The 24,915-nt window shown below is 47.7% G+C and overlaps 2 protein-coding genes across 44 annotated transcripts in view; one reads left to right on the forward strand and one right to left on the reverse strand.

Annotated features, from left to right (window-relative positions):
* The first annotated feature begins 4,573 nt into the window (after positions 1-4,573).
* MAP3K12 (mitogen-activated protein kinase kinase kinase 12) lies at positions 4,574-13,187 on the forward strand. 3 transcript variants are annotated; one of them, XM_031650506.1, is made up of 14 exons: positions 4,575-5,388; positions 5,488-5,696; positions 6,025-6,208; positions 6,399-6,590; positions 7,177-7,335; positions 7,485-7,643; positions 8,469-8,577; positions 8,817-8,926; positions 9,115-9,231; positions 9,352-9,489; positions 9,647-10,262; positions 10,453-10,523; positions 10,610-10,883; positions 11,542-12,998. In XM_031650506.1, exons 1-14 carry the CDS (start codon positions 5,252-5,254, stop codon positions 11,638-11,640), a joined length of 2,574 nt encoding a protein of 857 aa, XP_031506366.1. In that variant the 5' UTR covers positions 4,575-5,251; the 3' UTR covers positions 11,641-12,998. The 3 variants fall into 3 exon arrangements, with proteins under 3 accessions (XP_017801398.1, XP_031506366.1, XP_031506367.1); XM_031650507.1 differs by having other exon boundaries at positions 5,208-5,388; positions 5,498-5,696; positions 11,542-13,187; XM_017945909.3 differs by having other exon boundaries at positions 4,574-5,696; positions 11,542-13,187.
* PCBP2 (poly(rC) binding protein 2) overlaps positions 12,894-24,915 on the reverse strand; it is a 28,553-nt gene continuing 16,531 nt past the window's right edge. For 17 of the 41 annotated variants that reach the window (XM_021922444.2, XM_021922441.2, XM_021922439.2 and 14 more), the window contains 3 exons: positions 23,947-24,002; positions 21,018-21,187; positions 16,457-17,656 (listed from right to left, as the gene is read on the reverse strand). In XM_021922444.2, coding sequence (XP_021778136.1) covers positions 17,308-17,656; positions 21,018-21,187; positions 23,947-24,002 — 575 coding nt within the window. In that variant the 3' untranslated portion in view covers positions 16,457-17,307. Of the gene's footprint in view, positions 13,453-16,456; positions 17,657-21,017; positions 21,188-23,946; positions 24,003-24,915 lie in introns of those variants that run through there. The other 24 variants (XM_021922435.2, XM_021922425.2, XM_021922443.2 and 21 more) reach the window with 7 other exon arrangements.

Below are 24,915 nucleotides of genomic sequence, written 5' to 3' on the forward strand. Positions count from 1 at the left end.
TCCCTCCTGGCCTGCCAGGCGAGAGCGTCCGAGTCCTGGGCCTTGTTTCTGGGTGGTCCAGAAGCGAATCCCCTGCTTGCGGCGGAGTGGGAGGTCGTGGGGGCGCGGGGGGGCGGGGTGGCAGGCAAAATCCCTTGGGTCCTCCAGACGAAATTCTCCCATATGTTGGCATTTTACTTGGTCTGTGTTTGTCTGTGATTTGCATTGCAATCTACACCTTATCTCTTGAAACCACAAATACCGCGTGGGATATGTTGGGGATTTGGAAGCTGAACTTTACTGTGATTTGTGCTTTCTGGGCCTCAGTTCTTTCAAGAATATAATGGCACCAGTAGTACTTCCTTCACCTGGCTCTTCTGAGGATTCAGGGAGCTAATTGTGTGTGTGTGTGTGTGTGTGTGTGTGTGCGCGCGCGCGCGCGCGCGCATAGAGTGTGCGGTGCTTAAGGCGATCCTCCGGGGGCGGTAGAGCAGTGGTACCACCTTACCAAGCACCTTCTGCGCGCCAGGTGCTGTTACAAGCCATGTGATGCGAGCCTTGTGATGCGAAGTCGTCTCTCTAAAGGCTGTCCAGGCTCTCAAAGGAGCCAGAGGCCCGACCACATTGTACCTCCAGTATAATGGGAACCATGATAGAGGAAGCATACCAGGGCTGTGCCCGCCCAGAAGGCGCATTAACCTGGAGCGGATCTGGAAAGAAGGACGTCCAGGATAAAGTGACACCTGGAGAGAGATGAGAAGCGCCTTCCAGGCTGGGGATGAAGCTTGAGCTTCTTTTTCTTTATTTCTTTTATTTTCTTTCTTTCTTTTTTTTTTTTTTTTTTTTGAAACAGTCTTACTCTGTCACCTAGGCTAGAGTGCAGTGGCACACTGCAACCTCCACTTCCTGGGCTCAAGCGATTCTCCCACCTTAGCCTCCCAAGTAGCTGGGACCATAGGCATGTGCCACCACGCCGGCTAATTTTTTGTATTTTTAGCAGAGACAGGCTCTCCCTATGTTGCCCAGCCCCATGTTGCCCAGGCTGGTCTCAAACTCCCGAGCTCAAGCGATCCGCCCACCTCAGCCTCTCAGAGTGCTGGGATTACAGGCGTCAGCCACCGCACCCAGCCGAGCTTGAGCTTCTTAATAGCTATGGCACTGTGGGCAGGTTATTTAATACCTCTATGCCTTAGTCTGTAAAACGGGGCTAATAATGCCCAGCTTACAGTTTTGAGGATTAAATATGCAAAGTGCTAATGCACCTTTACCGGAAGCTAAAAAATAGTAAGCCTTTTTTTGTTTTGTTTTTCTTTTCTTTCTTTTCTTTCTTTCCTTTTTTTTTTTTTTTTTTAAGATGGAGCCTCACTGTGTCGCCCAGGCTGGAGTGCAGTGGTGCTGGAGTGCAGTGACGCGATCTCAGCTCACTGCAACTTCCGCCTCCCGGGTTCAAGTGATTCTCCTGCTTCAGCCTCCCGAGTAGCTGGGACTACAGGCGACCGCCAGCCCGCCCGGCTAATTTTTTGTATTTTAGTAGAGATGGGGTTTCACCTTGTTGCCCAGGCTGGTCTCGAACTCCTGAGCCTAAGCAATCCTCCCATCTCGGCCTCCCAAAGTGCTAAATTACAGGCGTGAGCCACTGCGCCCAGCCCTAAGCCTTCCTTAAGTTAGCCATTATCATTGGGTGTCCTGGTTCAAAAACCTGACATGGCTAAGTTCTGGTGGTGGTGCGGGCGGTTGTTTTTTCTTTTGTGACAGGGTCTCGCCTATGTCGCCCAGGCTGCAGTGCAGTGGTGCAATCACTGCTCACTGCAGCTTCACCTTCCCAGGCTCAAGATATCCTCCCACCTCAGCCTCCCGAGTAGGTGGAACTAAAGGTGCATATCACCACACTCGACTAATTTTTTTTTTTCTTTTTTTTTGAGATGGAGTCTTGCTCTGTCACCCAGGTTGGAGTGCAGTGGCGCAGTCTTGGCTCACTGCAACTTCCACCACCCAGGTTCATGCCATTCTTCTGCCTTAGCCTCCTGAGTAGCTGGGACTACAGGCGCCCACCACCACGCCCGACTAATTTTTTGTATTCTGTACTAGAGACAGGGTTTCACTGTGTTAGCCAGCATGGTCTTGATCTCCTGACTTCATGATCTGCCTGCCTCGGCCTCACAGAGTGTTGGGATTACAGGCATGAGCCACTGTGCCTGGCTGGCTAATTTTTATATTTTTTGTAGAGATGGGGTTTCACTGTGTTGCCCAGGCTGGTCTTGAACTTCCAGGCTTCAGTGATCCACTTGCCTTGGCCCCTCAAAGTGCTGGGATTAAAGGTGTGAGCCACCATGCCTGGCCCAATCTGTTTTTGTTGTTGTTGTTGAGACAGAGTCTTGCTTTGTTGCCCAGGCTGGAGTACAGTGGCCTTATCTCGACTCACTGCAACCTTCTCCTCCCAGATTCAAGCAATTCTCGTGCCTCAGCCTCTCAAGTAGCTGGGACTGCAGGTGCACACCACCACGCCTGGCTAATTTTTTTGTATTTTTAATAGAGATGGGGTTTCACTATGTTGGCCAATCTGGTCCCAAACTCCTGACTTCAGGTGGTCCGCCTGCCTCGGCCTCCGAAAGTGTTGGGATTATAGGTGTGAGCCACCACACCTGGCCCCCAATCTGTTTTAGAAAGATCCTTCTGAAGGAGCTGAGTGAAGAACTGGGGGTAGAGAGGGCACTTGGAGACCAGCTGTCCTGGGCCAGGTGAGGACAGCTAATGAGACTTGAACTAAGGCAGTAACAGTAGGACTAGAAAATAGCATGCACTGGGTTAGAGCTTAACAAATCTAGAATGCTTGTTAAATATGCTGATTCCAGGCCTACCACCCTCACCCCCCAGGAAAAAGTCTTCAAGGGAAAGGCCTGGTAATTAAGTATTACAAGAACTATTGAAGTTTCCCAAGCCTTCTTGTATGCCTGTGTAATCATCTACTGAACCCTTCTGCCTGTGGAGATTCCTGCCACCCCTTCCCCTGTAATTCTCCACTGTAATTCAGAATGTATGGCAATAATTTCCAGACTAACCCAGGGGCTCATGGAAGGACCCTGCTAGCTATGAGGAACAATTAGAGGGATGCTTGTTCTAGGGAATCTTCAAATCTCAGGATTTGGTAACTGACAAGTGTGGAGTGAGTTGGGAGACCAGGATGGCTCCTGGTGCCAAGTTCTGGGCAAATCTCATGTAGCATTAAGGGTTTGCTGTGCCTTAGTGACAGCCAGTTTATTCCTTTGTATAGCTGGAAAAACTGAGGCTCAACCATAGCTCGCCTGAGGTCATATAGCCATTATGTGGCAGAAGCAAGTCAGGATTCAGGGTTTTTTTTGTTTTTTGTTTTGAGGCGGGGTTTGGCTATGTCGCCCAGGCTGGAGTGCAGTGGCTTACTGCAACGTCCACCACCTGGGCTCAGGCAATCCTCTCACCACAGCCTCCAGAGGAGCGGGGACCACAGTCACAGGATCACTCTGCCCGGCTTTTTTTTTTTTTTTTGTATTTTTGGTAGAGACAGGGTTTCGCCATGTTGCCCAGGCTGGTCTGAAACTCCTGAGCTCAAGTGATCCACCTGCCTCAGCCTCCCAAAGTGTTGTGATTACAGGCATGTGCCAACACGCCGTGCCGGATTCAGGTTTTTTAATGGTTGTGTTTTATTTATTTATTCATTTATTTATTGAGACAGAGTTTTGCTCTTGTTGCCCAGGCTGGAGTGCAGTGGCATGATCTCGGCTCACCACAACCTCCGCCTCCCGGGTTCAAGCAATTCTCCTGCCTCAGCCTCCCAAGTAGCTGGGATTACAGGCGTGCGCCACCACGCCCTGCTAATTTTGTATTTTTAGTAGAGACGGGGTTTCTCCATGTTGGTCAGGCTGGTCTTGAACTCCTGACCTCAGGTGATCCTCCCGCCTCGGCCTCTCAAAGCGCTGAGATTACAGGCATGAGCCACCACACCCGGCCTAATGGTTGTTTTTTTAATAGCACCCAGCTATGAACTGGGACACATCCCCATTGCCTGGAAAGTTTGAGGAGCAGGGGATAGGGCAATGAAGAGGAAAGAGGAGACAAGACCTTGTTTGACCCCTGGGAGAGCCGCTGGACTGAAGGGAGGGCTAAGGGGGATGAAGCAGTGGCCTTCTGTGACAGGTGTCTGCATCCCCATTGGCTGCTTCTGCCAATGTTGGGGGGACACAGAACTCTGTGGTTACAACCTTCACTTACCTTGGAGAGGCCCAGGAGTGTGTCTTAGAATGAGGCTGTCACGGCCGGGCGCGGTGGCTCAAGCCTGTAATCCCAGCACTTTGGGAGGCCAAGACGGGCGGATCACGAGGTCAGGAGATCGAGACCATCCTGGCTAACACGGTGAAACCCCGTCTCTACTAAAAAATACAAAAAAACTAGCCGGACGAGGTGGCGGGCGCCTGTAGTCCCAGCTACTCGGGAGGCTGAGGCAGGAGAATGGCGTGAACCCGGGAGGCGGAGCTTGCAGTGAGCTGAGATCCGGCCACTGCACCCCAGCCTGGGCGGCAGAGCGAGACTCTGTCTCAAAAAAAAAAAAAAAAAAAAGAATGAGGCTGTCACCTGACTTGAGTGTTCCTGAGAGGGCCTCAGTAGTACCATGTGTAAGTACCTGGGCGGGAGGCCTGGGGGTATCACCTTATGTAGGCAGCTCAGGAATGCTGTCCAAGGGTGCCTGAAAGGTTTACCAGCATCCTGTGTGTGCTTCAGTGTGAGGAAGGTCTAGGTGTTACTATTGTGTGCCTGAGGTTGACCCCGAGGTAAAGGTGTAAATGTGAGACCCTCCTGATACCTGTGTGTGCCTGTGAGTCTCAGGTGAAAAAAATGTGCCGCAGCAATGAATTAGTCATCTTACAGGGAGAAGGGAACTCATCTGCTACCATTATACTTGAATTTGAGACATATTTTACCAGTGTGTACCCACGTGGGGCTGTTACCTGAGAATGATACCCAGGTACGATACCTGTCTACCTATTACTTGCCTTACTAACATGCCTGAGAGGAAGCCCAAGTGTATCAGATTTCCTAAGATGGGTCAAGGTGCAACTTGGAGGGGCATGAGAAACGGAGCCACAAGTGTTACCTCCAACAGGGCTTCTGTGAACCCGGAACCCCAATCTGTGCCTCTGGGGTAAGCATCCTGAGCGGGCACGCCTGGGGCTTTAACAGCCCCTCCTTCCTTCATTCCCACAGGGCCCAGTGTTCACCATCACACCAGGGGCCAGAGGCCATGGCTTGCCTCCATGAGACCCGAACACCCTCTCCTTCCTTTGGGGGCTTCGTGTCTACCCTAAGTGAGGCATCCATGCGCAAGCTGGACCCAGACACTTCTGACTGCACTCCTGAGAAGGACCTGACGCCTACCCAGTGTGTACTTCGAGATGTGGTACCCCTTGGTGGGCAGGGTGGGGGAGGGCCCAGCCCCTCCCCAGGTGGAGAGCCGCCCCCTGAGCCTTTTGCCAACAGTGTCCTGCAGCTACATGAGCAGGATGCAGGGGGCCCAGGGGGCGCAGCTGGGTCACCTGAGAGTCGGGCATCCAGAGTTCGAGCTGATGAGGTGCGACTGCAGTGCCAGAGTGGCAGTGGCTTCCTTGAGGGCCTCTTTGGCTGCCTGCGCCCTGTCTGGACCATGATTGGCAAAGCCTACTCCACTGAGCACAAGCAGCAGCAGGAAGGTAGGCCACGTCCTTGTGGGAGCCTCCTCCCTGTTTCCCTGAGCCTGAGATCTGTTGGTCAGCTCCACTAAAGTCATGCAATGGTCCCTTCCCTCCCCATGACATGGCCCTAGTCCCTTAGCCATCCATCAGCCTCTAACTTCCCAACTTCTTTTAAGGTCACCCATTCATTCCTTCCCTGTTCCCTCGAACCTTCTTCTCGGCCTGTTTTTGGCTACCTTTCTGCCTCACCCTTCTTAAGTCAATTCAGCCAACCCAATGTTATCCCGTCCCTGGCCTTGAGTGTGGCTCTTTCTGAGGCTTGTGGCACTGTGCCTCCTGCCCACAGACCTTTGGGAGGTCCCCTTTGAGGAAATCCTGGACCTGCAGTGGGTGGGCTCAGGGGCCCAGGGTGCTGTCTTCCTGGGGCGCTTCCACGGGGAGGAGGTGGCTGTGAAGAAGGTGCGAGACCTCAAAGAAACCGACATCAAGCACTTGCGAAAGCTGAAGCACCCCAACATCATCACCTTCAAGTGAGGTCCAGGGCAGGGGCTGGGTGTTGGGGATACTATGCTAAGGCCTGGTACCCTCCTGGGCAGTGGGACCTACCCCATCCTTCCCAGAGGAGACCCTTAGGTGGAATGGGTGGGAATGGGGGTTCCAGTTATTAATCAGGTAAAGGCTCAGCCAGCTGAGGCCTTCATACCATCGTCTGTCTCGCAGGGGTGTGTGTACCCAGGCTCCCTGCTACTGCATCCTCATGGAGTTCTGCGCCCAGGGCCAGCTATATGAGGTACTGCGGGCCGGCCGCCCTGTCACCCCCTCCTTACTGGTTGACTGGTCCATGGGCATCGCCGGTGGCATGAACTACCTGCACCTACACAAGATTATCCACAGGGATCTCAAGTCACCCAAGTGAGTAAGCAAGCAGGGAGCAACAGATGTGCATGCAGGTGACCCACTCAAGTCAGTGTGGCCTTCTCCGCACTTCCAAACCATGCCCTACGTCCATGTGGCCATCTCAGAAACCTCTTCCAAGTGATAGTCCCATCTCAGGAGGGCTGTAGTGAGCCCCTCACCTTTGGGTGTCCCAAATGATTTAAAACTGAAAGGCAGGCCGGATGCAGTGGCTCACACCTGTAATCCCAGCACTTTGAGAGGCCGAGGCGGGTGGATCATGAGGTCAAGAAATCGAGACCATCCTGGCCAACATGGTGAAACCTTGTCTCTACTAAAAATAAAAAAAAATTAGTGGGGCATGGTGGCACATGCCTGTAGTCCCAGCTACTCAGGAGGCTGAGGCAGGAGAATCACTTGAACCCAGGAGGCGGAGGTTGCAGTGAGCCGAGATTGAACCACTGCACTCCAGCCTGAGTGACAGAGTGAGACTCCAGTCTCAAAAACAAACAAACAAACAAAAAACCTGAAAGGCAGAGTTGCTACAGAGTTAGATGAGGTGTGTGGAGGGGTGTGGACCCCAGCTGACTACACTCTTTACCAGCATGCTAATCACCTACGACGATGTGGTGAAGATCTCAGATTTTGGCACTTCCAAGGAGCTGAGTGACAAGAGCACCAAGATGTCCTTTGCAGGGACAGTAGCCTGGATGGCCCCTGAGGTGATCCGCAATGAGCCTGTGTCTGAGAAGGTCGACATCTGGTGAGGACTAGGCTGAAAACTGAGAAGAGTGGGTGGCCAGCCCTGGGGGCATGGTGGGCAACTTCTAGGGCTTGAGCACAAGTGATGGGCCGGTAGCAACCAGGACCTCTGGAGGAACCCCCTCCCAAGTGATGTCCCCTCATCCCTAGGTCCTTCGGTGTGGTGCTGTGGGAACTGCTGACTGGTGAGATCCCCTACAAAGACGTAGATTCCTCAGCCATCATCTGGGGTGTGGGAAGCAACAGTCTCCATCTGCCCGTGCCCTCCAGTTGCCCAGATGGTTTCAAGATCCTGCTTCGCCAGTGCTGGTAAGGATGGGCTGAGCTGGGATACTGGGCCTGGAGAAGTTGAGAACAGCAGTACTGATGGACAGCCAGTACCTAGAACCCTAGGTGGCCAAGTTCAGAGTCCTTAAGAGGGGAAGGGTATCAGGGCTCCCAGATGTGGCTCCCCAAGTACTGAGGACTCAGGATGTGGATCCAGGGAACTACAATCTAGAACTGAGAGGGGCTGGACTGACCAATAAATAGCAGGGACATTTAATACAAAGGACTGACTTCCATCTGAATCAGGCTCATTCTACCTTCTGAGCTGAGTCACCAGGGACAAGTGGTGTCACTCTGAAACTGTTTCCTCATCTACAAAATACAGTTAACAGTATCTGCATTCCTGGTTTGTCATGAAGTGCCAGTGAGTGCATACAAGTACAGGGAAGGAGCAGCATAACCACCAAGCATGGTTCGTTGAGCCTCAAGTAAACAACCTTAGAACACAGAAGGAAAGGGTCCCAGACCCTCATTTGGAACCTAGACCCAGGGAAGTTTGAAGATGGCTAATGTGTCATTGAGCATCTCCCAAAGTGTGGTTCCTTCAGTGAAGTTATTCAGAAAAGGCGTTTATTTGGGGAGACAAGTTGGAAAATATGGGGTTCAATAGGTTTCCTTACTGCAGGATTTTGACACACTAATGAATAGTGTTTAATATTCCCTAGAGACCATTGACCATAAGTTCTTTTGTCACAGAGTACATTCTAGGATTGGATTCTCCAGGACACACTTTGGGAAAGGATGCTCTAGTTCCTATCTGGTCCTCCCTCAAATTCTCCCCTCTCCTCCTAACTCCATTCCTTTCAGGAATAGCAAACCGCGAAATCGCCCATCATTCCGACAGATTCTGCTGCATCTGGACATTGCCTCAGCTGATGTACTCTCCACACCCCAGGAGACTTACTTTAAGTCCCAGGTGTGCTGTGGGTAGGAAAATGAATACCTAATTCCCCTTCTTTGCAGAGATGATGCCATCTGAGGGGGGAGGCTGGGAAATGGGTTAAGTGGGACTGAGGAGATTGGCTCTTAGAGAACGGAGTCAATCCACTCCTTTTTGCTCCAGCACACACATTGGCAGTGACGTGTGGGCAACCTGCAGAGCCTTTCACTGGGTGAAGGGATGGCTCTCACTCCTCGTCTGCTCTCCACCCACAGGCAGAGTGGCGGGAAGAAGTAAAACTGCACTTTGAAAAGATTAAGTCAGAAGGGACCTGTCTGCACCGCCTAGAAGAGGAACTGGTGATGAGAAGGAGGGAGGAGCTCAGGTGAGTTCCTGTGCTTGGGGAGGTGATTTTACCAACAGCAAGGACTATGCACCCAGTCAGCTCCTACCCAGCCCCAGGGCGGGTGGAAGGACTATGAAAGGACTGTGGACAGGAATTCTGAGACTGCGGATCTATTATGGCCCTAGATGAACCCAGTTCACCTTGGGGAACCCTTCTGCCCGTTGCAGACATGCCCTGGACATCAGGGAGCACTATGAAAGGAAGCTGGAGAGAGCCAACAACCTGTATATGGAACTTAATGCCCTCATGTTGCAGCTGGAACTCAAGGAGAGGGAGCTGCTCAGGTAACCCTACCTGTCCTTATGCACCAAGCCCTGGCGCTGTGCCTGCCTTAGAGATCCTACTGAGACCGGGGTGCCCCTTCCTGGTCATTTGCCCAGCTGAGAAGGTGCCTGGATCTTTAGGCGAGAGCAAGCTTTAGAGCGGAGGTGCCCAGGCCTGCTGAAGACACACCCTTCCCGGGGCCTCCTGCATGGAAACACAATGGAGAAGCTTATCAAGAAGAGGAATGTGCCACAGAAGCTGTCACCCCATAGCAAAAGGTGGGACATGAATGGTGGTTCCAATATGGCAAGAGGGATACTGAAGTGGCAGCAGATGTTTAGCAGGGAGATGCGTACTTTAGTGTCCAAAGATAGGGAGTGCTTTTGAGTACATAGATTTGGCAGTCTCAACCTTTTACTTTTTCTCTCCTTCCAGACCAGATATCCTCAAGACAGAGTCTTTGCTACCTAAACTAGATGCAGCCCTAAGTGGGGTTGGGCTTCCTGGGTGTCCTAAGGGTCCCCCCTCACCAGGACGGAGTCGCCGTGGCAAGACCCGTCACCGCAAGGCCAGCGCCAAGGGGAGCTGTGGGGACCTGCCTGGGCTTCGTACAGCTGTGCCACCCAATGAACCTGGAGGACCAGGAAGCCTAGGAGGGGGACCCTCAGCCTGGGAGGCCTGCCCTCCCGCCCTCCGTGGGCTTCATCATGACCTCCTGCTCCGCAAAATGTCTTCATCATCCCCAGATCTGCTGTCAGCAGCACTAGGGTCCCGGGGCCGGGGGGCCACAAGCGGAGCTGGGGATCCTGGCTCACCACCTCCGGCCCGGGGTGACACCCCACCAAGTGAGGGATCAGCCCCTGGCTCCACCAGCCCAGATTCACCTGGGGGAGCCAAAGGGGAGCCACCTCCTCCAGTAGGGCCTGGTGAAGGTGTGGGGCTTCTGGGAACTGGAAGGGAAGGGACCTCGGGCCGGGGAGGAAGCCGGGCTGGGTCCCAGCACTTGACCCCAGCTGCACTGCTGTACAGGGCTGCCGTCACCCGAAGTCAGGTAAAGTATGGGAAGGCTCCTGAGCTCTTTCCCTTTTTCCTTATTCTCCCTGGGGTCCAAGTCTAATCCCCCACATTATGCTCAATTTTAAGCCATTCCCTACTTTACCCTTTTAAACTACGTTCCCTTCTCCTGGATTCTTAGTGACCTCTTTCCACTTCTGACCACAGTCCCCCCATCTCTCCTGCAGAAACGTGGCATCTCATCAGAAGAGGAGGAAGGAGAGGTGGACAGTGAAGTAGAGCTGACATCAAGCCAGAGGTAAGTGATGGAGTACAGGAGTTAATGGCATTTTTGTTTTCTGCAAGGGGCAGAACCAAGCTGTAATCCCCCTCTTCAACATGTAGGTGGCCTCAGAGTCTGAACATGCGCCAGTCACTATCTACCTTCAGCTCAGAGAATCCATCAGATGGGGAGGAAGGCACAGCTAGTGAACCTTCCCCCAGTGGCACACCTGAAGTCGGCAGCACCAACACTGATGAGCGGCCAGATGAGCGGTCTGATGACATGTGTTCCCAGGGCTCAGAAATCCCACTGGACCCACCTCCTTCAGAGGTCATCCCCAGCCCAGAACCCAGCTCCCTGCCCATTCCACACCAGGAACTTCTCAGAGGAAGGCAGGTGAGTGACACAACAGCAACAAGCAGATATTGAACAGGGAGAGCTGTAAGCAGATAGATGCCTTATCTTTTGACAGCTTTTGGGGAGACAGCTGCACAGGCCAGAAAGTACCATAAAGAGCAAATATCCACGTGGTGGAATTTCAGAAGCCTCTTGCAGAGCATCTATTATGGTGCCTGACCAGTAGCTTGTATGTAGCTATAAGTTGCAGCCAGGGAAGGATTCTGAAAGGAGTCTGACACCCTGGAGAATGGCCTGAGCAACTGAAATCTGGAAGAAATAAATCAGTAAGCCGGTCGGGCACGGTGGCTCACACCTGGAATCCCAGCACTTTGGGAGTCCGAGGCAGGTGGATCACAAGGTCAGGAGTTCAAGAACAGCCTGACCAATATGGTAAAACCCCATCTCTATTAATAGTACAAAAATTAGCCGGGCATGGTGGTGCGCGCCTGTAATCCCAGCTACTCAGGAGGCTAAGGCAGAATTGCTTGAACCTGGGAGGCGGAGGTTGCAGTGAGCTGAGATTGCGCTATTGCACTCCAGCCTGGGCAAAAGAGCAAGACTGCTGTCTCAAACAAGTCAGTAAGCCACTGGCTATTAAAATGACCCCAGCAAAGAACCCTAAGGAATCTCACTCCATTTCTACTCTTTCTCACAGGGCCCTCCCAATTCTGAGGACTCAGACTGTGACAGCACTGAATTGGACAACTCCAGCAGCGTTGATGCCTTGCGGCCCCCAGCTTCCCTCCCTCCATGAAAGCCACTCATATTCCTTGTACATAGAGAAATATTTATATAAATTATATATATATACATATATATATATATATATATATATGCGCCACATAATCAACAGAAAGATGGGGCTGTCCCAGCCGTAAGTCAGGCCGAGGGAGACTGATCCCCTGACCAATTCACCTGATACTCTAGGGACACTGGCAGCTGTGGAAATGAACGAGGCACAGCCGTGGAGCTGTGCCTAAGGGCAAACTGGCCCCTTCCTGCCCCACCCCATTCCTTATATTCAGCAAGCAACAAGGCAATAGAAAAGCCAGGGTTGTCTTTATATTCTTTATCCCCAAAGAATGGGGGTGGGGGGAGGGAAGGGTGGGAGGGGCAGGAGAGAAAACCACTTAAGACTGCACTTTTCTGTTCTGTTTTACTCTGTTTACACATTTTGCACTTGGGAGAAGGGAGACTAAGGCTGGGTCCTCCCCTCTGAGGATTCTCAGGTGGCAATGTAACTCATTTTTTTGTCCCTCCATTGATCTTCTCTGCCCAAGCCCCGTCTTAGGGTCCAGGGGGAGGTTAGGAGACTGATAGCATGTGATGGCTCAGGCTGAAGAACTGGGGTGCTGTTTAAGTCCCTACTTTCTTCCTGGTGCCTGATTGGGGTGGGGACTGTCCTACTGTAACCCCTGTGAAAAACCTTGAAATATAACCACTCCATGCAGGCCCAGCTGTTGAGGGTTTTCTTGATGAATGAATGGGGTACCATACATGGTTAAGATAAAGCCTTGGGCTCTGGACTTCATCTAAGGTGTCTGGACAAGTTCTCCTGCCCCTCCACTTTTTTGCATCTATTCTCACTAAATTGAGTATAATGTCAAGCCCCAACTTTCTAAAATTATAGGAATAAATGGTAGCAGGTACATCCTTCTAACTCGTTATGGAGGACTATAAATGAAGTTACTAAAAACAATACACTGAAATTTTTAGTTTAAAATATGCAAGCCTGAACAAGGGGACCAACATTCCCAAGAAACTGGAACCCAGTCAGACATATGACCAACTGCTTAATGTGTATGCCATGTACGTCATGTGTCATTCCTTTCCCCCACCCCCAAGTGGACGTGCTTGCCTGCCTGTAGGACAGGTAAGTCCTAGGAAAGTCTAATCCTCAATCTTTTGGACACAAGTTTTATAAGGGCCAACCAAGCATGAAGTCAGGGAAAAATAGGATCAAGGGCCACAAAAAAAGATGGAAGTGGTAAAATAGAAGAAAACATCTTAACCGGAATAAAGGCTTCTATTCAAAACCCAAGAAGGGTCCTTTGAGGGATAAAAGGTACAAAAATAACAGCAAGACAAGAGGAATAAAACCCACATGAATCACTGTGGCATCCAGTTTCTATTCACAAAGAAAAAGCTCCAGTCCATCTTTTAATTTTTTTGAAAAATTCCTGACATTACAGAACTAAACTGAAATGTATTAATATTCCACTCTTACATTTCCATGACAAACAGAAAAATTCATGAGCCAAAAAAACAAAACAAAAAACCAAAAAAAAAAAAAAAAAAAAACAGGGAGAAGCTTATAAAACTAAATATGGATCTCAGCATCAACAGCTGAACAGAGAAAGGAATTAAAACGCTTTAATTAAAAAATCACGAGTGGATGATAAAGTGTGTAGAAACTGAAAATTTACAAACTATTTAAAACCTGGAATCGCTGACTGTTCAGAAACTACACAGATGGATCATGGGTGGTGGTGAACAGCAGAAAGGGATTATGGATGAATCTGCATTGTTCTAGCTGCTCCCCATGCCACCCGTCTCCGAGGAAAGCCTGTAACACAGAAACAAGAACTCAGTTAGTTTCCCCAGTGCCCAGCTGCACTTCATCTCTACCTGGTCCATGAAATGTGAAGAGTAAATCAGTGCTGGAGTACCAAGGGAGACATTTTAAGGTTTCTTAAATTTACCAGTACCATAATCCTTTAATCCTTGCAATCCAAGCACGTGGAGGTCTATCACCTCAGAACCGAGGGAAACAGCCCTTGGTTATCAAATGTCCCTCAAACTATATTATTTTAGTTCCACCTCCATGGTGGGCTAACCAAGGAGCATACTTTCTGGAAACAGGCCCCTCTAAAGAGTGCTCACAATACACAGAAGCAATGTTTCTTTATTGCTGAGCTCACTTTGGCTCCTCCCAAACAGCTGACAAAATACCAGTTTAGGAAAGAAACAGTCATCTGAGAGTAGTCTCAAGGGTTTAATGCTGAGACAACTCAAGGCCTTTAAAGCCCTGAAGTTCTATCAATGTGTAGGGTATGAGGTAACACAGTTTTAAAGGTAAAGAGATGTTAAAAAGAGATGTAAAAATAATTATGGGTCAAGAATTATACTCAAATTTATTTATTTAAATTAATTGATTTATTTTTTGAGACAGAGTCTAGCTCTGTCACCCAGGCTAGAACGCAGTGACGTGATCTTGGCTTACTGCAACTTCCGCCCTCAAGCAATTGTCCTGCTTTAGCCTCCACCCGATAGCTGGGATTATAGACAGCCACCACCGCTCCCAGCTAGTAGAGACCAGGCTTCAACGTGTTGCCCAGGCTGGTCTCAAACTCCTGACCTCAGGTGATCCACCTGCCTTGGCCTCCCAAAGTGTTGGGATTATTACAGGCGTGAGCCACTGCGCCTGGCCTTATTGTTTTTGTTTTTGTTTTTTTTTTTTGAGACCAAGTTTCACTCGTCACTCAGGCTGGAGTGCAATGGCGCAATCTCAACTCACTGCAACCTCCACCTCCCGTGTTCTACCGATTCTCCTGCCTCAGTCTCCTGAGTAGCTGTGATTCCAGGCAGCTGTCACCATGCCCAGCTAACTTTTGTATTTTCAGTAGAGACGGAGTTTCACCATGTTGGCCAGGCTGGTCTCAAACTTCTGATCTCAGGTGATCCACTTGTCTTGGCCTCCCAAAGTGCTAGGATTATAGGCGTGAGCCACCGCGCCCGGCCTTAAAAAGTTTTTTAAAAAGTTTTCAGGACTTAAAAGTAGCAGACAAAATAATTTGTTTTAACTCTGTAGCTCACTCTACAAGCTCCTAGATCTTGTCAAGCCATGTCCTCCATCTAAACATACCTGGCTAAAATGCCTTTCTGTTTCAAAGAGATGGTCATTTAAGGTCCTGGAATCCAATTTAGGGCTTTCAGGGAAAGGTATTCAAGTACTCGGTATGCTTCATTGGTAGGTAGGTAGGCAGGCAGCAAGACAGGCAGGCAGCTCTCATTTTGAATAGAACCAAATGTGTAAGACTTCATTTCAGTTCATGAAGTTATTTCATAAGATTTTAAATTGATTGGCATAAAATATTTGTGATATGTGGTCATGAAAACATGACTGGTAATTCACCATCTGTATCCCTTCCACAACAATGCAAAGCCAAAAGCTGGGTAGAAAAGCAAGGGCCAAAAAACTGAAAAGTCCTTCGACTACAAACTATTTATTTTTAGTCAGAAATGGTTTCTCCACCTCAGCATTAAGGGAATATTTAGTTCTTAAAAGGGGGGTAGACTAGTGCTATTTCAAAACACAATGATCTACCGAAAGGTAAACAATAGCCGTGAATTAAAGGGTTCAGTAAGAACTGAAGGTCTAAGGAAGGAACTGCTAGATACCATTAGACCTAGGACCTAAAAATTTAAGTTTATAAAAATTGGTGGTAGCACTCTGGCCCCACCAGAGCTCTAAAAGAAATGTCCTGAATGTCTATCAAGCCCAAATAGGGATTTGCTGGAGTAGGGGAAGTGAGGCAAGGAGAAATGCTATGAAATACTGAGTCAGGTATTCTAGGATAGAAGACCACATGGGGGAGCTCTAAGCTTTAAAAAAAATTAAAACTGAGGTCTTTTGGAAGTACTGATGGTAGCTAGCCCCTTAAACATGTGGAATCCTTCCTTGGGGAATAGCCACTAGATTAAGAGGCTTTCCAATCAAGAACTACATGAACAAAACCAGGTCCCTGGGGGGAGATGGTATCAGCATGATTAAGGCCTAACTACAGAAAGAGAGGGCTTACCAAGGGAGAGACCACATAATAAAGGAGCAACTAAATAAAACTCTTAACTGGACAGGTTTGGCCATCTAATCCTTTATGCATACTTGGGAGCTGTAATACTTCTTCATAGGCCCAATCTGGGATGGAAGGGCCACAATAACATCAGAGAATGAGACAATATATTGGAATACTAACAGCTTTTTTTTTTTTGTCAGCCAATGGGGATGCTGGGAAAAAGTCATCAGGGGAAGTATCTCTACACTGAGTTCTCTAATGCCCTGGGAAGAGCATTATACTTTCAGCACTGTGGCAATGTGTACTCTGGTTGAATGGAAGGCTATCAGAGGCCTTATGCCACTATATAAGTATATTTGTGTTTTATGAGAGGCCTGTGCCCATCTTAGCATAAGAAAATGAACAACGTTTCAGGGAGGTTAGTATGATATGAGTAAAAGTAAAGTTTAAGTTGTTAGTCCTGGCTAGTCACTCATAACCTACGAATTTAAATTATCTTAGGGCCTCTATTTTTTAATCTGTAAAATGAGGGGATCAATGCGTTACAGATTAGTTGATCCTTAAGGTTCCTTCCAAATCTAAGCATGTTACTTCCTACTCGTGATAGTGTTGGTGAGGAGGAGAAAGGATACAGCAAGGAATAGAAAAAAGGGTAAAGAAACTTGGTTAACAGAGTTGGTTTAGGATGAGTGGATGGCATCATGTCAAGTTGTGGATAATGTCACGCGTTGGCTGAGATATACCCTAATGTCACAGAAAGAGGCATAATGGTAATTCAGAGGAATGCAGACAGAAGCTGCCTAATTTTATTAGACTTATCCCACTTTGCCCCTCCCCTTCATTCTGGGTAAAGAAGTACGTTCTCTTAATGTATGACTTGGAAGAGATCCCTCACGGTAACCATTCACCAGAGGAATCCTGGGATGAACACCTTGTTAGCCGCTGCTGGCAAGGTAAGGCCATCTGAGAAGTCAGACAAACTTCGTCATTAGTGAAGCTTGTTGCCAATTACAGAGGACCCTCAGGATCTAAACTGCCGCAGGCTTTTATTTCTTTGTGGGAATATTGACAAAGGACTATAAAATTCACTTGGGATTCAAAAAGCCCATGTCAGTTATACAGGCTTCCTAGTTGAATAGCCACAGGTCACAAGCCCCCAACCCTTTACCCTTCACAGCACACAGTATACTAAGGTTCTTACTGCGCCAACTTTATTACAGCTAGAAACACAAATATGGCCAAGAAGGCGTGCTGATAGCTTCACCATTAAATAATTATTTAAAAAAAAAAAGGTTAACGAAGCAGCTTTTATTAATTAACACAGAGCCTAACACATTGTTATATTGCAAGGCAGAATAAAGCTACAAAGAAGAGTAACAAACAAGAAAGAAGAGAAAACTGTGGCTCTAGATAAAGAATTCAAGTCAGACCCTGAAACAGGCACTCAGCTGAAATGGCCTAAACCTAAACAAGGGTTACCACTCCCCCCACCCCCACCCAGTTATCCCCCAAAGTAGTAAAAAGGAAAGGGTAACAAGCTCACAATAATTTCATTCTCACCAATGTTAACAAAGGAAAACAAAATGAACCAAATAATACTGGAGGAGGTGCCTCAAGATATGCAATCAGTAGGGAGAGAATCTCTGTTTCTCGCCTTTCAGTTTGTTAGTTACACATGGCACGGCAGAGGTGGTGGTGGTGGTAGCTGAAGCCCCGGTACCCTTAGCAGCAGACACAACATTTAGAGCCAGGAGAGGGATGGGTTTCATGCCAAGCAGACTGGAGACACAAGGGGCGGTCGGAAGAGGGTTGGGGAGGCTGGAGGGTGCGTCGGAGGTCCCCGCTGTGGCGAGCGAGGGGGTGGTGGTGGAGGAGGAAGAAGAAGAAGGGGTGGAGGGTTGAGAGAGGTTGATGCTGAGGTGATCAGGGATCGTGACGGAGGCTGCCTGGGAGGAGGGTTTAGCGTTTTCTAAACTGTAACAGAGGAAAAAAGGAACAAAAAAAAAAGGGTGGGTGGAAGGGAAGACCACAAAAGGGAATAAGTACAGGACAAAAACTGCTTCAGTTATATCAGTAAGTGCCTCTGGTTGACAATTAGGAAGACCTAGTGTCAACTTATGACAAGCTTTCTTTTAGCCTGTGTCCCACCCTCTAAATATGTATACTTCCATTCCACAGAGCTACTTAAAAACTGCTATGGGGAAGAAAAAGCTGACAGAGAAAAGAAAACATAGGGCACATACTTTCATGTGTCTGACACACTGACCCAACCCAGACGTTGAAGGAATGATTTCAGGTAGAAAAAAGATACTCATCAATCACCCAACAAGGAAGAAATGTTTCCTCTAATCAAATGTCAATTTCCTATTCTAACAGAAAATCAATTATCCCGTAATTACTTGTGAAGCTTTGAATATTTATAAAGCAGAATTTTAAAAAATCCTTCCAGCTGTAGTATTAAAGTCTGCTTATATTTCCACAGCAAATAAACCAATATTAGGGTAGAAAGAGACAAGAGTCCAAAGTAGGTCACTGACTAATTTCAAATTTCAAAGAATGTAGCGTTTTCAAAGAAAAATGCCGAGAACAGAAGTGTAGATAAGAACTAGGGAAGCTTTTCTGGTGAGCGGTGGTATAAAAAGTTGTTTTTGACCGATCATACTTTTAATGTGGACCTTTCAGAAGTGGAAAAGAGAAACTCAAGTATCACCTAAAAATTCATACTTAAAAAGCAAAAATGCTGCTGCTTCTACTCCCAAAATAAGCTCCACAGAACAGTAAGGATATGTGTCTCCCAAATGCCTGTATGTGTCTAAGCCAGAACCACATATATTTGGGAAATTTGCCTGGACAATTAAGCCCACAAGGCTAAGTCTTCAAGAGCAGAAAGGCTCCTCTTAAAACCTCATTTTGTTACCTATGTCCAAAGACAGCTGCAATCCATAAAGGAGAGGGAGGGATACAGAAGTCCACTAACTATATAAAAGGACCCAGACTGCCACCATGAAAAATCAAGAGACAGGAGAAAATGCCCAGAATCCAGTGAAATCCTTCTCACCTTAAAAAAATGAAACAAAACAAAACAAAAAAACCCTTTGACTTCTACATTTAAACTGCACCAAAGAATGGAAAGAATAAGCTTTGTGCATGCAGTCTTTGCTTTGGTGTTAGATGAAACTTTGACCCTAATCCAAGGCTTCGATGATACTCAATTGCTATTCAGTCACAATCATCCTGAAAAGAGTGACTCTACCAAGAGAATTCTGCTTCCTGACATGTAGCCACTGACCTATTGCAGGGGCTAGACAAGCAGGTGACATTTAAACAGTCACAATTTAAATTACATGAAGGGCAAGCCTACCGGAAGAAAAAAACAAATTCCAGCTTTCAAAAACGATTCTTGCCACTGAAAACCGAAAAATTCTTGCCCTCCAAAATCCTAATTACAAATACGAAAAGCCGGGCGCAGTGGCTCCCACCTGTAATCCCAGCACTCTGGAGGCCGAGGCGGGCAGATGATGAGGTCAAGAGATTGAGACCATCCTGGCCAACATGGTGAAACTCTATCTCTACTAAAAATACAAAAACTAGCTGGAAGTCGTGGTGCGTGCCTGTAGTCCCAGTTACTTGGGAGGCTGAAGCAGGAGAATCACTTGAACCCAGGAGGTAGAGGTTGCAGTGAGCCGAGATTGAGTCATTGCACTCCAGCCTGGTGACAGGGCAAGACTCTGTCTCAAAAAAAAAAAAAAAAGAGGCCGGGCGTGGTGGCTCACGCCTGTAATCGCTGCACTTTGGGAGGCCGAGGCGGGCGGATCACGAGGTCAGGAGATCGAGACCATCCTGGCTAACACGGTGAAACCCCGTCTCTACTAAAATACAAAAAAAAAATTAGCCGGGCGCGGTGGTGGGCGCCTGTAGTCCCAGCCACTCGGGAGGCTGAGGCAGGAGAATGGTGCAAATGCGGGAGGCGGAGCTTACAGTGAGCCCAGATCACGCCACTGCACTCCAGCCTGGGCGACAGAGTGAAGACTCTGCCTCAAAAAAAAAAAGAAAAAGAAAAACAATTCTTGTAATCCCAGCACTTGGGGAGGCAAATCACTTGAGGTCAGGAGTCAGAGACAAGCCTGACCAACATGGTGAAATCCTCTCTCTAAAAAAGAAAAAGACCTCTTTGCAAACAACCTTGGTGTAAAAGTCTACTACTACCATTTCATTCTCAACACAGAACCTAGTGTGCTTGGTGGATAGACAAGAAAACAAATCGAGGAATGGGAAAGCTTTTCTACACAGAGTAGCAGCACCTAAAGAAATGAAGAGACTTAAAGCTAAATGTCACACTGCTACTGGGGAAATGGTATGTTCTTAGCTAGCACTAAATAACCATGGCATACAAACATGGTCAGTACAAGCACAACAATACAGACCTCATAGGAATTCCTTTCCCCTGTACTAGATTCAGGAACTCATGTAAAACTTTTATGACAAAGAGACCAAACACTTGTAAGAAAGGTAAATAATAACTAGACAACACTCCCCATTAAAACAGACCTAAGGGCTTCAGGGCTAACACAATGCTTTAAAATATTAGTAAGCAATTAAGGGTGTGACTTCAGCACATGAGTTGAGAAAGCAAGTAATATAAATGACTGTAGGATCCCATTTGACTGTGAACAGTGTCCTCAAATTCTCAGAGTAGTAACATTACCTAGCCACGGGTAAGGGAAATAAAACCCTCGGGAAGCCATTAAGGGATGAGACTGGGGGAGGGGTGAGATAGAAAACACACTTCACACTTCCAAAACATTCCAATACCTGTGCTTCCCACATTCCCACAAGCTCTGAATAAAACACATGTGCAATCTGAGAAAAATGGGTGTTTCCAGAACAAATGGTAATTGCTGCCTCCAAGAAACTGCCTTGTTGTCCTATTACTCTATTGTCCTTATTACAATTAAGGGTGCTTTGGACTCCAAATCAAATCAGTGAAAGAAACAGTAGTCTATATGCTATGTAGAACAAGAGACCCACAATTGATTTTGAGAGTGCTCTAGCCAGAGAACTCTTATTATTGAAGACATGGGCCACTCTTTCCTCTTCCCATATCATCAAGTTAAATGCGGGCAATCTGTGCTCCCTATTCCCCAACCCCTTGCAAACTTATTGCAATTTGTTTACTTTTTCTGCTACACTCAAAGTAGGGCTACCAAAAAAAAAAAATTTTGGCCATCTTTACCCATTGCCCATGTAATCCCACATTTAATAACATACTGCAGCTCTCCCTCACACACACATTACTGTGTTGGCGTAAGTAAGACAAAAGGTAGGGCAATCTTACCTGACATTGATTAGATATTGAGCCAGGCTAATGCTGGCAGCAGATCCAGTGATGGTAACCTGCCTATCAGTAGATCCTTCCACTGGGTTCGCAATTTTGATCTGCGCCCCAGACATCTGACGGATCTCATTGATTTTGGCGCCTTGACGCCCGATTATGCAGCCAATCAACTTAAGGGAGAAAAACAAGGCACACCAAATTAGAGTTGCATGGCTAGGTCCAAGAATCCCACCCCTGCCCTCTAGCTCCTACAGCTGTGGCCAGGCTGGAGTGCAGTGGTCTGATTTCACCTCACTGCAATCTCAGTCTCCTGGATTTGGGCAATTCTCCTGCCTCAGCAGGACTACAGGGACATGCCATCATGCCCAGCCTACTTTTGTATTTTTAGTAGAGACGGGGTTTCACCATGTTGGCCAGGATGGTCTCGATCTCTTGGCCTTGTGATCCACCCGCCTCAGCCTCCCTAAGTGCTGGGATTACAGGTGCGAGCCACCGCGCCTGGCCTTTAAAAAAAAAAAAAAAAAAGAAACAGGGTCTTGCTATGTTGCTCAGGCTAGTCTCAAACTCCATGGTTGAAGCCATTTTCGAACCTCAGCTTCTCTATCTCTGTACTCCCTGTACCTGGGATTACAGGTGTACACCGCCCTGCCCAACTTCATCCTATACCCTTTTATCCATACACTTTTGATCAAAAAACTCTTGACCCATTCTTCAGTCGGACCATGGTAAGAGCCAGTTCTGAGCCAACTCACTCTTAGGTCCAAGTATTAGCTCTTCATTATTTCTGTCCTCAGAGTATTAATTCCAAAGACAAAATAAACCAGAGCCAAAACAAGAATAAATTTAGACAGCTAGAAATAGATAAAGGTAGAAATACATTGTTTCTGGCAGCAAAGATGCTTAAAGTCATCCTGCCGTAATTACCACCTTGACAAGAATTCTGGCCAATTCCTAAGGTGTTTTTGCCTTGGGAAAAGGTGGAGGAAAAAAAAAAAGGTCAACATTTGCACTAATACTGTAAACAATATGACCTTGGATAGCACAGATCTAAAGTTCATGAACCACTACACTGTGGTGGGGGACAGTGACTCATGCCTGTAGGCTGAGGTGGGTCAATCACTTGCGCTCAGCAGTTTCACGGCGAAACTCCATCTTTACAAAAAAATACAAAAAAAGCTAGCCAGGCATAGCGGCATGTACCTGTGGTCCCAGGTACTCAGGAGGCTGAGATGGGAGGATCTCTTAAGCCTGGAAATCCAAGGCTGCAGTGAGTCAGGATCGTGCCTCTCTTGCTCCAGCCTGGGCAACAGAGGGAGACCCTGTGTCAAAAAAAAGAAAGCCACCACACCTTTTTTTTTTTTCCTTTCTTGTTTTTTTTTGAGACAGTCTTGCTCTGTTGCCCAGGCTGGAGTTCAGTGGCACGATCTCGGCTCACTACAACCTCTGCCTCCCGGGTTCAAGCGATTCTCCTGTCTCATCCTTCTGAGTAGTGGGATTACAGGTGTGTGCATGCCTGGCTAATTCTTGTATATTTAGTAGACACAGGGTTTCACCACGTTGGTCAGGCCTGTCTCCTGATCTCATGACCCACTTGCCTCGGCCTCCCAAAACCGCTGGGATTATAGGCATGAGCCACTGCACCCGGCCGAAAACCACTACGTTTTCTAAGGATAAGGCTTTAGCTTCTACAAAAACAAAGGCAAGCTGGACGCAGTGGTTGACGCCTGTAATCCCAATGCTTTGGGAGGCTGAAGGGGGGATCGCTGGAGGTCAGGAGTTCAAGATCAGCCTGACCAACATGGAGAAACCCCATCTCTAATTAAAAAAAATACAAAAATCAGCTGGACATGGTGGCACACACCTGTAGTCCCAGCTACTCGGGAGGCTGAGGCAGGAGAATCACCTGAACCCAAGAGGCGGAGGTTGCAGTGAGCCAAGCCTGGGAAACAGAACAAGAGCGAGACGCCGTCTTAAAAGAAAAAAAAAAGGCAGCAAATGGACACGAATTTCTTTCCCTTTTTTTTTTTCTCTTGAGATGAGAGTTTCACTCTTGTTGCCCAGGCTGGAATGCAACGGCACTATCTCGGCTCACCACATCCTCCACCTCCCAGGTTAAGGCGATTCTCCTACCTTAGCCTCCCAAATAGCAGGAATTACAGAGATGTGCCACCATGCCCAGCTTTTTGTATTTTTAGTAGAGATGGGTTTCTCCATGGTAGTCAGGCTGGTCTTGAACTTCCAAGCTCAGGTGATAAGCCCACGTCGGCCTCCCAAAGTGCTAGGATTACAGGCGTGAGCCACTGCGTCCAGCTAGGAATTTCTATTGTCAACAAAAAGTTACTGCTGTCTTGTCATACCTCACACAATAATTCTATCATAGCTGTCATCACAATTCTACATACTATAATCAACTTATTTTTGTATCTCAAAATTCCCATTTTCCATTCTTGGGGTATGAAGAACAAAAACAAAAATAAAGATAAAATTATAAAATTCCCAGTTTCTTTCCCTAGAGCTTAAAAGTAGCAGGACATGTAGGCCAAGTGCAGGGGCTCACGCCTGTAATCCCAGCACTTTGGGAGGCCACAACGGGCAGATCACCTGAGCTCGGGAGAGCGAGACCAGCCTGACCAACATGGAGAAACCCCATCTCTACTAAAAACACAAAATTAGCCAGAGGTGGTGGCACATGCCTGTAATCCCAGCTACTCGGGAGGCTGAGGCAGGAGAATCGGTTGAACCCAGAGACAGAGGTTACAGCGAGTAGATCACGCCATTGCACTCAAGCATGGGCAAGAAGAGTGAAACTCTGTCGCGGGGGGAAAAAAAAAAAAAAAAAAAAAAAGGTAGCAGGACACTGCTGAAACGACATCTATTTCTTTAAAGTCAATTTTCTCATTTTCATCCTACACAACCTAACTACACTTACATCATTTGGAATGGTGAGTTCATGAGAAGTAGTCTGAGCAGATGCATCCAAACCTGCTAAAAGACAGAAGAGAGCAAGCAAATTCAATGCACAGCATTCAAAACCCCACTGACTTGCACATTAAACTAACAGAAGGAAATAAACTGGAAACCCAGCATCATTGGCTGTTGGGATTCATCACTAACTTGGAAGCCTCCAAAGAGGAAAGAGGGGGGAGAAGGGTGTAGAAATAATGCTCGAAAGGTTCTTCTGTACACTCAGAAGAGCTGATTTCATGCCATTTCCTGCAAAGCCCAGCCTATTAGGGACGGGGGATGGAAGCAAGGGCAAGGGAGTGTGGTATCCTCAAAGAGGACCAATGTCTAAACAAGTCCTTCTGTACTTCTACCCCTATCCTGCTGTTGTGTTCCAAACTGCATCTCACCTGATGCTCACTAGCACCAGTGCCAATATTATGCCTGTTAATGGGTACCATGGACTTTTGGCACACATGCAGAGTTGTTTTAAATATACCTGTATCAGATTAAGGCCCTCCACCCCCTATCCTCCTAACCTAGACTGGAAGGTCAGATAGAATGAAATGGCAGTCAGGTGAGGGGACTTCATTTCTCCAGATTTAGTCCCTGTCTTTTGTTCAGTAATTTTGTTCTGGCTTTCATTTTGTTTTCCAAAGAAAAAGAAAGAAAAAAAAAAATCCCATCAGCAAATACCCATACCCATCTTTAACAACACCTGGACTGAACCAGGCCAGCTGGCTAATACTCAAGCTTAGTCCTGATCTCAACTATGGCTGCTGGTCTCATCATTTTTAGAAGGGGGTTGGCCAGATCCATCAAGGGACCCTCAGGGGCACCAGGCCCACCCCTTCGCTCTCTCAGCTCCTCTCTGCCATGTGCATGTTGCTGGTATGGTTCATGGGCAGTGAAACAAGACTCCCACCAGTTTATTAATATAACAGTAGAATACTAC

This window comes from Papio anubis, chromosome 9 (genome assembly GCF_008728515.1).
Source record: "Papio anubis isolate 15944 chromosome 9, Panubis1.0, whole genome shotgun sequence".
NCBI lineage: Eukaryota > Metazoa > Chordata > Mammalia > Primates > Cercopithecidae > Papio > Papio anubis.